The sequence below is a fragment of the Pezoporus wallicus genome, unplaced genomic scaffold (genome assembly GCF_028554395.1).
Source record: "Pezoporus wallicus isolate ANWC-B61680 ecotype Strahan unplaced genomic scaffold, APGP_CSIRO_Pwel_v1 scaffold_6446, whole genome shotgun sequence".
Lineage (NCBI taxonomy): Eukaryota > Metazoa > Chordata > Aves > Psittaciformes > Psittacidae > Pezoporus > Pezoporus wallicus.
Window position 1 is genome coordinate 1357237 of NW_026636264.1, and position 13713 is coordinate 1370949.

At 39.6% G+C, this 13713-nt stretch overlaps 1 protein-coding gene across 8 annotated transcripts in view; it reads left to right on the forward strand.

The window, feature by feature from the left end:
* Positions 1-10327, forward strand: part of SPATA13 (spermatogenesis associated 13) — a 148983-nt gene extending 138656 nt beyond the window's left edge. For all 8 annotated transcript variants that reach the window (XM_057399614.1, XM_057399608.1, XM_057399612.1 and 5 more), the window contains 4 exons: positions 1648-1777; positions 2319-2691; positions 6896-6970; positions 8200-10327. In XM_057399614.1, the coding sequence (XP_057255597.1) occupies positions 1648-1777; positions 2319-2691; positions 6896-6970; positions 8200-8381 (760 nt within the window). In that variant the 3' untranslated portion in view covers positions 8382-10327. The remainder of the gene's footprint in view (positions 1-1647; positions 1778-2318; positions 2692-6895; positions 6971-8199) is intronic.
* Positions 10328-13713: the final 3386 nt, after the last annotated feature.

Sequence of the window (13713 nt, forward strand, 5' to 3'; positions counted from 1 at the left end):
AGGGCAAAATGTGAAGTATTGTATTGAGAAATGTATTGAAAAATGTGAAGTATTGCATTGAAGGGGATGTGAAATACTGATGTTCAGGTGTGAAATGTCCCCATTCAATTCAGTGGCTACCTGGGAAGTCCTGCAATAACAGTTACTAACATGGGTATTTCTTTCACTGCTACTAATCTAGAAAGATTATTCTCTGAGCTATTAAACCTGCAGACGAAGTGACAGCAAGGTCTTGCTACCTTCCACCTATAGCACCTGTTTTCCTCATCTGTGGCACAGCATCCAGAGATGCCTGCAAGCACAGACAGGCACCTGGTGTACAGAGATGCTCACAAACAGGCAGACCTACACCCACATGGAGCCTTGGTAAAGCTTCAGCCAACTGAGTTTTTTTGGTAGCTTTTTGGTTTGTTTTCATAAAAAGTTGGAAGATCCAGTGTGCACAGCCTGCCATGAAGGCCACAGGTTATGCAGCTAGTGTGGAATAACGTACTTGCCAACAGGGTAAGAAGGAACTGAGATAAGGAAGGGCAAGAGTAGCAGCGTGGATATCATGCAGTCACCCTGTGGGCCACCTCCATGATGTTAGTAGGACCCTGTTATTGTTAATCTCACTTTTTGTATACAGTGGGGCAGAAAAGAGTTTGTATGGGTATAAATAGAGAGAGGAGAGTAATGCGCAGATGTAAGAGAATCTCATCCATCAGCAGGAGCTGACGGAAATAGGAACTGAGACAGAAACAGATAAAAAGGACAGTGAGGCCAGCCTCTTTGCATGATTATTTCTGGCTCATGCTGTTTTCTGCTTCTGGCTTCCTTTTCTGCAAGAGGCATTCTGATAAAGGAGGGAAGGCAGCTGCTGTTCTGGGACTCTAAGGCAAGGTATATGTCTCTTTCCTTCTCTCATCTCAGAGACTTCATTTGAGGAAGGTAAAGGAGTGATGGAGACTATTCACGAGGGAACGAAAACCTGGGGAGATTCATAAGCATGAGGGGAGCAGAGCAATGGAAAGACAGGAGGCTTGCATTTGAGCTGGAACGGGAAGGGGAAGGTGGCTCTTGGCTCTCATGTGCTTGTTCCATGAAAACAGGTCATTTTGTGAGCATTGTCTTCTTTAATTCCTCTCTTTGGTGCTCATGTCCTTGGGTCCCTCACTCACCCCATTTGAGGTTGCTTTCACTATTTTTTTGCTCATATAGAATTCTTTATTTGCATTCATTGATCCAGTGGGAACAAGAAGGAGAAAATATTGTTGTTAAACACAATTAAAGGAATGCCCTTCCCAATAAAATCCCACTAAAACTGTGCTTAAAAAAAAAGTTTCCTTTGGTGAAATGTGGATATCACTGAGATCAGTGGGAGTTCTATCACTGTTTTCAGTAGAGACAGTATTGCAATCATTAACCTACCTCCTCTGCTTCCTTCCACAAGTTTAATAATTTGCTTAGCAATACAGCAGCACTGAATTGTACATACCACCATGTGAAGTTCAGGGTAGCTGAAAATCAGGTTTCTCTTATTTAAGTACTCTGCGTTAGAGGTATACATGGGCAATGTGGGCTAATAACTCAAGCACCATATCGCATTTTGTGATCGCATCATATACATTGCCTAAGTGATCTTTGAAACGTGCTTACATTTTACAGTGATTATAACAACATAAAAGCTGCATATGAGGCTATGAAGAATGTAGCGTGCCTGATCAATGAGCGAAAACGCAGACTAGAAAGCATAGACAAGATTGCATGTTGGCAGGTCTCTATCGTAGGCTGGGAGGTAAGTGTCAGCCTGTCCCTTTCCTGAGCAAAGGTACTGTGTACAGTACTTCATGTCCTCTGCAGGATATGTTTTTCTGCATACTGGGTTGTTTATGGTCACTGCTCAGTTGAAAGTCCAGTTGCTTCAGTTGCACTGGTTCTGTTACTGATTACCTGTTTTTAAATCAGGAAGATCCGCTTGTATTAACATGGACACTTGTCTTTGAGATGACACTGGACTGAGATGACAAAAAAGATTTTTTAGAAGTGCTAGACCTATTGAATCTGCTTCGGATTTTTGGTGGTTCTGTCAGAACTTGAACCTGCTTCACTGACTGCCTTGAGTTTCCTCCTGATTGATGCAGAAATACAGTAGAGCAGAACCACATTCGTTGAGTTTGTCTCTATGAGATTAACTACATTCTGTGACATTTTCAAATCTACTAATAAAAATGCAAGAAAAAATTAATGAACTTCAGACCTGATTATAAGATAAGACCGGTTAGGCACACAGTAAGATCTTCATGTACTATTTACCTCATGCATATATATCTTCTCAGGGACCAGATGTGTTAGCCAGAAGCTCAGAACTGATCCACTCGGGAGAACTGACCAAAATATCAAAGCAAGGCAAAAGCCAGCAGAGGACTTTCTTCCTTTTTGACCATCAGCTTGTGTTCTGTAAGAAGGACTTACTGAGAAGGGACATCTTGTATTACAAGGATCGTATTGACATGGACGAGATGGAAATTGTGGACACTGAAGATGGCAGAGACAAAGACTTTAACGTTAATGTCAAGAATGCTTTTAAAATAATAAACAGAGCAACAGAAGAAATTCATTTGTTCTGTGCAAAAAAACAGGAGGATAAAAAGAAATGGATGGAGGCCTGCAAGAATGAAAGGAGAAGGGTTCAGGAAGACAAGGAAATGGGTGAGTGTAAGGATTTCCTCTCTAAAAGGTGGTAAAAACAAAGGGGAATGTTCTTGCTTTTACACTTTATGCATTGTGCAGATGTGCACTCTGCCTTCTGGAACTGGTGTCTCTTTCTTAACTAACATGACCTTTAGTGTAAGTGAAGCCTCTTCATGTGTGTTTCACCTGCCACTGTGGGCCAGAGACCCAGGGCAGTTAGTTATGACATCCATATCACAGCATAACCCATGTCATTCTGGTGCATTAGGGAGCAGAATGAGATATGAGATACAAGATGCAATTCACCAAGACCAATCAATAGTAAAAATCCATCCAAAATCCTAGCACTCTTGTATGCATCATTAGCCCAAAACATCTGTTCATAAAGGACACTTTGTTATAAAGCCACACAGCAATAATTGTAGATTTATACTGTCCATGTTACAAAATCGCACCTCCTGTATCCAGGAGACCTGTACAGTTGCATGGTATCATTAGTTACAAACCCAACAGTAGCACCACTGGGCAGTTTATAGAGAAATGAAGCCTATCCTTCAGTGAGCAGGAATAAAGGTAGAAATTCCTAGGATCAGCTCTAGACTGTGCCAGTGGGACACTCTAAAGACAGTGTCTTCCATGTGAATATATATTTAGGACTGGATTTTTTTGGTGGTCTTTTTTTTTGGGGGGGGGGGGAGGCCAGAGGGGACTGATGATGGAGTGTGTGTCTCATTTTTCATGCTTCCTTTAAGATCAGTGACACTAGCTCCAGCAAAATTTCACTGGCAAAACACACACAAAGAAGAAAACAATGCTAATAAGAAAACTAATTTTCTCTCTAATATTTCTAAAGAAGTAAGAAAAATGTTAGTGCATCTGTGTGTTGACTGCAGGAGAACTTACCCTTTTTGTAACACTCTTCAGGCTTAGGCTGTAGATGACAGCAGATTAAAACTGGAAATGCAGTGTAGTGGATGATGTAACTCAAAAATTATTAAAATGTAAACAAGATGCCAAATCTCATATTCCATGTTCACTTAAAACAACTGGTCAGAAGAAGAGAAAGACAAGAATAACCCTTGGATTACAAATTTAACCTTTTCATCTTAGTGGCTTTCTCATGTTTGGTACTGTTTTAAATGCAATAAAATAAGGCCTCCTCCGTGTGTTGTAGGCAGCCTGTAAGCTGAAAAAAATACTTTCAACTTTACCAATTCATACTCTAAAATCAGTTTTAACACTTCTCCATGGCACCAACTGTTGCAATTAACCCAAAATGTCTCCAGACTAGACCAAAATGAAGCAGCCACAGCTAAACTTTCATGAAACTTTTCCAGACCCAACTCTTCTGTGCTGAACATCATGATGTGATATTATGACCCTGTTGGGCACAGCACTGATGGCTTTTCACAAGTTGCTCTATGTGGAGTTTGTTCTGTCACCTTTTGCTCATGGGGATGGCTGGTGGCTGCCTTTCCTAATTCACCTAAACAGAACTGTAAACCAAAGTGGATATTGCAAAAGGGTGAAGGTGATCAGCAGGTAATAAAGCAGTGCAGATACATGCAGATGATGAGCATCCCAACAATCCCTCTTACAACAAAGTTACTGAAAGCCTCCATTCCAGAATATGAGAACAGTATTACAGTCATGTGGAAGGACAATATGGAATAAATCACAGCTCCTGCACTTCTGTGAGCAGGACTGAGCGAAAGAAGATAAAATGTGAGCATTTTCCATTCCCATCCTTTCTGAGGAGCATTCCTGAGCTCTTCAAATCTGTATCTACACCTCCTCCTGCAGTGGGTGCTTTATGGAGCACCAGAAGAGTGTGTTGAGTGGGCTAAATGCTGTATGTCAGGATGCTTCTGAGGCTCACACTAGTGCTTGCCTTGGGCAGCAGCAGGTCTGTCTTTTGCAGGCAGTGGGGTGTTACCACTCCTTCTAAGTGATGCTGCTGCAGAAATCCCCAAGCATGAGGAAACTGAAAAGCAGTAGCAGCTGTAGCCCTAAATGTCGTTATTTATTCCAGTGGGACCTCATGAAAACCAACATAGAATCATAGAATAGTTAGTGCTGGAAAGGACCTTAAGATCATCTAGTTCCCACACCCCTGCCATGGATAGGGGCACCACACACTAAGCCATGTCGCCCAAGTCTCTCTCCAACCTGGCCTTGAGCACTGCCAGGGATGGAGCATTCACAACTTCCCTGGGCAACCCATTCCAGTGCCTCACCACCCTTACAGTAAATAACTTCTCCCTTACATCTAACCTGAACTTCCCCTGTTTAACATATGATATTCAAAAGGGTACTCATTCAACAGTGGTGGCAGCGGCAGTGGTTAACAATGAGATTTGTAATAATGGCACTAACCCTTATTTAGGGCTGGGTCACAGATTCCCATGGTGCTGAGTATGAGGATTGCAAGGGAGGGTCCTTTGTGCTTGCTGCTCCTCTGGCACTGTGCAATAGAAGAAAATTCAGTATAAAGAGAAACTGTATTTTTTATAACGGCACATAGGCACGTGCAGTCTTTTTTGCCCATGTAACATCCAGCCTTCTGGAAATTTTTTCAAATGTTGCAACTCATTCTTCTGATGAACCTGTTTTGGGACATGTATCACGCACCAGAGGAAAGACAGCTGAGTTGCAATAGCTGATGTCCATCTGGTCTTGTGAGTCACAGTGGCTTGTTGTCTTCATAACTTAGAAACTGCTTCTTTTCTAAAATTTCTTCTTTTTCTTTCTTCTGCATAATTGAACATTTCCTTTAGCCAAAACCAGTGGAAAGGCGCCAGTATTCTCAACCTCAGGTTTAAATTTATCTTGTTGATTTTGTAAGCTATCTTGTTGGTCTTCATACAAAGCCTCTGATCTAACCACTCAGAGAACAAACACATGCTCTTCCAATTCAGAGCTGCAAATGGCATTTTACTTCTATTTTCAAAGACACTTTGGTGCTAGTCACTGTCTCCCAAACCATACCTAGCTTTTCTTAGCTTTTATGAATATATGGGAAGAGAAGGCCACAGCCAGAAAATTCTTCTCCAAACCACTAATAGTAACCCTAAGAAAGTGGTCTGACCTCTTTTGATGGAATTGCTTTTTTTTTTTTTAATGTTTCCAGGTTCCTATAAAGGGATAGATACCCTCCAGAATAAAATAAACTTCTGTTATCCCAAAATTATACCTCAATGCTGTTTTATTGTTAGTTAATAGGCTAATTTGTAATAACTTATTCATAAGTTGAAGCTTGAAAAAGTAGAGGAATTTTAAAAGTGTAGGGAAGTATGGGAAGATGCAAAATAGAACCAAACCAGATGCTTCTGACTTTGAATCACAACTGCTGTGCTCTTTATGTGCATATGAATGAAATGAAATGAAATGAATGACAGTGTGTGCACCCTGTTGTCTCCTTGTGCAAATGTAACATATCCGTGTATCTCAGCTGTCTTGGACACAGGGAAACTGGACTGCCTGTACATGGGCTCAGATGACACCAGTCACTGGTGTCACTTTTCATAGCAGATGTCTGACATCCCTGTACTCAGCACAGATTAGTCATACACCTATCACATGATAGTAAATAGCATAGGGTTGGCCACATACTATAGCATCATGTAAGATATACAAATATGCAAACAAGCACATGAGAAACCAGAGTGAGACATCCAGTTCCAGCCTGATGCAGCCACAACCACATCACAACCTGCTTTGGTGTCTTTAAGATTATGTGATGCTCTCTCCTCTGGGTGGAGGCAAAGATACCCACATTTGTACTACTATAATACCAGTGACTTTGATTTGTTACCCCAAGTTAGCTTGGAATGAGTGAAAAAAGAAACGGATTCTGCATTTGTGATCTACTACTTGGTGCCTTGTAGAAATGTTAAATTACACTTTTATTTTTAAATCTCTTGTTATCTGGACTTGGCTATAGAAAGAACTTTTTAATGTGGTGAGTTCCCTACTGATTGCCATTTGCAGGAACTAGAAAGCAGCTTTTCCCAGTAATTATCAGGCACATGAATGTTCTTATTCTTATCCCAGTGAAAAAATCTATATGATGAAGTAAAACGTACTTCTAAAAATTTCATGTATATTACTATTAAGATTTAGTAAAAATTATTTGAAATATAGTTTACTTATTTGTTTTAATGTAATCAAATATTAGATACAGCATTTTTATACCAGTGCCTTAATTTACACTCTGACATAGGAATGGAAATCTCAGAAAACCAGAAGGTACAAGCCATGCAGAATGCCCGTAAGTCAAGACATGGAAAGATTAAAGGTGGGTGTTCAGAGATGCTTCACATATTTACTCAGTATTCTTTCTTCATGTTAGGAAATGGCTCAGTCTGGCTAAGGTAGGATTCTTCAATCTTTTAAAAATGTTCATGGTTTATATGGAATTACATTGTTATTAAATAATTTCCATTAAGCTGTATTTTAATATCAAATTCCAATGCCTGTGTAAACTGTTTCTTAAGTATTCCTCAGACAGGCAAGTCAGTATTCTCTTTACTAGAGAAGAACTCAAGATGTAAGGCAAGCAGTTATTGAAGCATGTAAGAAAGCAGATGCAGAAATTGAATAAGAAATGGGGATTACTTATTCTTTCCTTTGCTTTTACTCAAACAGCTTGTTCTTCTTTGGCAATTCTGTGCTTTGTTAGAAATTCCTTCTGCAAGCCACACATTGCTGTATTTGTGATAACACACTAGAAAAGGTTTCCTTCTCTCCTAGGTTAGGATGGACTAGAAATGTGTGACTTTGGAAACAGCTTTTTTATTTCTTTTCTCTCTCACAAAGAAGTATGTTGTGATTTTGTCCTTTTCCATCTTAAAGCAAATTTGAGTAAATCTCTAGTATGTTGAGAAAATAAATTGAGAAATTTGGACCAAATTAAGCCTGAATTTAGGAGTGATGGAGTTGATGTTAAGTGGTCCTCTGCTCCCTGGCAATAATATTATTAAAGCATTTTCTCTTTATCAATCACTAGATACCTATCAAACCTGACTATATTTTCAGGGAGTGGCTGAAAATTGTGATCAGGAGATTCTGTTCAGAATGCACAAAGGTCAAAGTCTGAGAATATTGCCAGGAAAAACATTTTCAGAATGGAATAAATAACAATTTTTTCGTAGCAATATTTTACCCACCCTTATTCTGATAGTTGACTGAAATGCAAGTATCTACTGTGTTAAGTTATTCTTTGAAAAAAACAGAATTTACTTGTATAAACAATACAGCCAGGCTACATGAAACTGCAGCTTATATTTGGTAGTTCTGTAATGTTATTTTTAGTGGTGTTATTCTCTTCTTTAGCCAATCAATGCAGCAGTTAAAAAGTCTAACATCAGAAAATGTTAACCATTACTAGTGCTTCCATTCAGGATCATGGCAAAATTTATACCGCCTTTATTGACCATTGAGTTTGCCCCATGGTCCTGTGCAATTTTCCCGGTATTGAAAGCTCTGCTAACTGTCTCATGCTTTCTGAAACTGTTCCTTTTGCAGGTGTAAGCTATAACGGCTGTCCTGTGCCTCCCCCACACCAAAGCCTGCATCCTATTCATCAGCGCCACATCACTGTGCCTACTAGCATCCCACAGCAGCAGGTTTTTGCCCTGGCAGAACCCAAGCGGAAGCCATCCCTCTTCTGGCATACCTTCAACAAACTCACCCCCTTTAAAAAGTGAGAGACCAAGGACCTGGGAAGGACATCGTCATGGTGGGAGACTTGCTCCAGAGAAGGACCTTGGGGACATAGTGGAGCTTATTTGAGCTCAGTGAATCTCCAGTTACAGAGGCAAAACCTTGACCTCCCTTGAGCCAGAAATGCAACCTTTGGCTAGAAGAAGAATGAAGTTTCTTAAGACAGCTCTGAAGTCAATGTTGCCAAGTGCCAACATTGCTGATGAAGAGCAGTCTCCTTTCTGACAGAGACAACTTGCTGTCACTCTGAAGCAGCAGTATTTGATCATTGTTTCTTAGTTATGTTGAAGTAGCGATGGAATCATTCAGGTCTTTGTAACATTTCATTTTTCTTAACCTTGTATTGATGGCCAAATTTAGGATAGGGAGGAATTTTTCCTTAGTGGTGTATAAGCAAGGAATCTTAGGAGAGTTTTCTCCTTCCTTTTGGAGCACTGAGGTGAGACCACCTATTAAAATCAGGTGGAGACATCCCATGCCATTAGCCAACCATTGCAGAATTCAGTGCACCCTAATCCTTGCTGTATTTTTCTATTAAATTGCCAGATGGCAGGAGAACATTCCACAAGGCCTTACCATATTCCAGATTGGAACAGGGAAATTTTATTCTGTCATATAGAAACATGAACAGAGTGTGAAATCGGCTATAAAGATATGTGTGCATTTATTGCACAGAAGTGGAAACAAGAGGATCCCAGGGCATCTCAGAATGATTAATTTCAGTCACAGCAATATACTACATGCATGTAAGCTTTTCAGAATGGAGCTTTTATATCACTTTTTGCACACTTCTTTGCCTGGGAGATTCTTCTTTATATTTCCAACATGCTTATTTCTCCGTGTAAAAAGTATTTTTTTGTTTTCTAACAAAGATAATGTGAATGTACAAAGTCAAGAGTTGAGACAGTGTGTGCTGACTGCTGGCTATGTTACATAGTTCTCACACTTATATTCGTATAGCTTGACTTAGAAAGTGAATAAGTAGTAATGTAAATATATTGAAGCGGTCTGGATTCATGCTCTTTATACACAGTCAGTTGACAATGGGTTTCGACCAATTCTCTTCACAAAGAAACAGAAATCCTTACTGGAGGAGACAGAGAAACTCTGTGGACCAGAGGCAGATTTTTGTCTCAAAGTCTCTATTGGAAGGGGAGAACCTGACTAAGATTGATTAAGGTCAGCTCTGGCCAGCATCTGCAATACATGATTTGCATTGCTATGATTTGCCTATGATACGAAGTTGATTTGGGAGAATAACGTCTAAAAAGCCACCAGGAAGAAACAGGATCTTGGTATTTTGCAGCACTGATCATTTCTGCTTTGATAGCTGTCATTAAGAATGACAAGACTGCTGGTGATATGGAAGGAAAGTAAGACTTTGTATGTTTCAGAACTGATTTGCTATGAATGTCTTTACAATGCTTTATCCTATGCTGCTGATTAAGGGCATTATATGATGATAAGGATAGATCCAAGGGTATTCTTTGACAATGGACACAATCAGCTTTGTCATGAATCTGTAATATATGAAGAACAAACAAGGGGCTAGAGGCCAGGCATCTTAACAGCAATGTAAAAACGCCTTATTTTAATCATGTATTTGTTCCTACTACTATTGTTACCTCTATTCCTTTTTTTATTGTCAGTGTTGTGAAGCTCACTGGTCATTAGATTTTGTGATTTAATAACTTTATGGCAACTTCTGCAAAGCCGAGGTTTGTGGTTTTGATTTTAAAATAAGTCTTTTGACAGCTGTACATTTCAAATGCCTTGTGTACATAGGTCAGCAATAATGCAAAGACTGGATTCTCAGACGGATTGTTCACTGCATAATGAACTTCCTTGCTTGTGCTTTCCCATAGTGATGTAAGATGACCTGAAACAGTTAAGAACAAGCTATTTCTGTTCAGATTTTTTTTTTTTTTTTGTTTTTTTTTAAGATAATTCTAAATGCTCATTTAAACATACAGAGCAGATTTCCAAATGCAGGCATGGATGTGTGCCCTTTCCCTTAAATGAGTAACCCTTTTGTGTTTCTTGCATAGCCATTTTTGTGGCTGTATACCACATTCAGGCCTGCAAACCAAAGCGATGCATGTACTGTGGAAGTGGAGATTATGTTTTTCATAATCACATTTCAAAAGACTTTTTCTAGATGCAAAAATGAAGTGTCTGAAGTTGGATTGCAGTGCTCCCCCAGAAACTTTCCCAGCCAGACAAGAAGATGTTAGGAGATCCACACTTACTTACACATGTGTCCTTGCTAAAACCTACTTCCTTCCATGCTTTGTGTCTGCCAAGCGCTGGAGAAAAAAGGAGGTATTTGGATGTATCTTCTGACACGTCAGTGCCCATTGAGGGTCTTCCCACATACTAGTGCTGGTGCCTTAGCCCTAAAAATGAACAGAAATGTTTGCATATGGTTTTGGATGCAGCAGTTTTTTTCTCATGAATCAAATGTCAGAAATACAAAAAGCAAATGTTTCATGGTGCAGATTACTCAGGAAAGTTTTACATATAGTGCCCTACGTAAAGGCATGGTGGTTTTATAATACTCTGTATCTGTTTTTGCAATCTGACCTTGCAGCAGATTAAGATAAAATATAACAAGACAGACCAAAATCAGACCACACCATAATCTTTTAAACAAATTATAGTTAAAGGAAAACACACAATTACATTATCCAACAGTTAAGACAAATATTTACTTGGGGATCAGCCTGACTTTAGAGTCTGTGGGAAAAAGAGCTGCAACTACTAAAATGTAAAAGTTCGTATTCTAGCAGCTCTTGTGTTGATTCTCCTTCTAATGACAAAACTTATATATGATCAGAAAGGTATGACAGCAGCTTCTGCTCTTTTGCTCTTTCTTTGCAGGCTTTAAGTTACCATGAAAAGTTCTAGGGCAACTACTAAGCATATTTGTGCCTCATTTAGATAAAGCACGGCCAGAGCCTTCCTGACGGCCTGCTGAGCAGATAACCTCAGACTTTGTGCATAAGATGCAGTGAAATGTAATTGTCCTCAAATGTGTTCCCACTGAGTTAGGAAAATGCCAAACCATAATTGCACCTAACTCAAAGCATTTGATGTATAAAATAATAAGATTGTTTTACAAGTGGCTCTTGCCATGCTAAATTGCATATTGAGTTTTAGTGGTCAGTGTAATAATGGAGTTCAAAGACAGACTACTCAAATGTTCCACAGTTTAGTTGTCTTTTGAAAATAATTATAACAGAGTTTTGGAGCCAAAGGTCCTCGTCCATAGCTAACACAGTACCTTTCTTTGACTGCCTTTCTGCTTTCTTTTCTATACTTGTGGCATTTGTATGTAGGAGATGCCTTCTGAACGATCTCTAATTTAAAACTGTTTGTTGTAAATATTAGGGATGACATTCGTATATATTTTTTTTTTTTGACAAGTGTTTTGTAACATTTTATCTTGCATACGTTGCTTTGTGCATCTTACCATCTGTGTGCTGTTACGCATGTTGTAAGTGAATTGTCCTGGCTACAGAGCAGATGAATTGGCTGTTGACAGCTGAAGTACAATGTGTAGGACTCCAGTAGTTTGATGTACATTTGTTCAGAAATAATTGCATTACAAGGTTTATTTACTCTTGGAACATTGTTTGTCAAATGAATCTATTTTCTGGAAATAAGTACAAACTTACATTCCCATTATTTTTCTCTTATTGTACATGTTTGAATTAAATAATGTACAAGGCTGAAATTCCTCAGCTGTGTCTTATAAAACTTTATTGTCCAGTTTTAAAATGTTTGTGGAGTTTTTCTATTGTCTACAAAATATTCCCTGTGATGCAAAAATGTATCAACTGTTGTATTTATTATTTTAAAGCAAAAAAACCAGTTACTTAGTTTTCCAGGAACAGCTACAGTACTTTCCAGCACAAGTTCATTTTAACAACTCCTAAACCTGATTCTGGGGTTGCATCATTGCTCAGACAAAAGCCATCCTTGTTATTGCCCAGCCGTGTGCCTCCAAGATCACTCTGCTTTACCTTGTCCTGCCAGACAGCTCCCACAGCACCCCTTGAAAGAAAATGCAAATGCAGCTTCTGTATTAATAAAGCTCCTGCTAATGGAGCATGGTGACAAGTACTGTAGTCCAGGTGGGGAAGGACAAATGCTCATTTTCTTCGGAACAAAAGCAAAACCTTTTGAAAGGGTTCACCCAAGAGATACGTTCTGTAAATGTGTGTGAAGAGGCTTACCTGCCTGCTTGTTAGAGCAATGGGCAACACTGCTGGAGATTCAGCTTACTGCTCTGATTCAGGGAAGTTATTCCTTTCTCACTATTCTGACAGAGCAGGAGACTACATCTGAAAGGCACGTGTGTGTCCTTCCTGCTCAAAGCTGTGTCAAAAACTGTTTCATGGAGACACATGAGCTTTAACACACTTCTCTGAAATCTTCTCATCAAAAATGCTTTGGTGAGATCAAATGCTGGTAAGAATAGCTGGGTTTGCCAGATCTTTCCCCCTCCTTCCACTGTCCAAGCTCTTATCTCTGTTTCTTGGTTTGCCTCAAAGCTGAGAGTTTCCCAGGCCTCCCATGTGTGCTGAGTGCTCCCAGATCAAAGTGAAAGGCACGGTCAAGCACTTAGTGAGGTAGATTGGATGACTGAAAAATATACCTTGAGCAAACACTGGAGCAGGACATTGTGCTCAACAGGCTTTCTAAGGAGCCTGCAATTCTTCTGGCCATGGTGAGCTCATTCGTGCATTTTACTTTATGCTTTGCAGTCAGGCTGAATCCTGAAAATTGCACATCACGTAAGGGAAGCATGCAAACATTTAGTGTGTTTCTGAATGTTTTTCAAAATTCACTCATTCTAATTAGCTAGAGAACATGTAATCGTGAGAATATGTCAAAACTGTATGAACTGTCAATATATGGGGGATTTTTAATCTTAGGTCTGTGTTAGGTTCAGTTCACTGCAGTCAGAACTGACTTCTGGTTTCTAGGTGAGTACTGAGGGCTGAAGCTATTAGGTATTTAGGCTCTGGTTTCAAAAAAAAGACTTGTGCATGTATGTGTTTATACATATATATGTATATATTTACACCCCCTCTATATACTTCATATGGCACCCCCAGATGATGTCTCTGCTGGCATCTAAAGCAGGTTGCAGCAGACAAGTGATCCACACCCATTGCACCCTCCCTCTGTTTATGTTACATCTTGCATTTCTGTTGTGCATCTTGGCAGGGGGTGGAGGGGGTAGGACAGCAGACAATATGGGGTGATGATACCTGGCAAGGTTTTACCCAAGCAATTTTAATGTTTTAA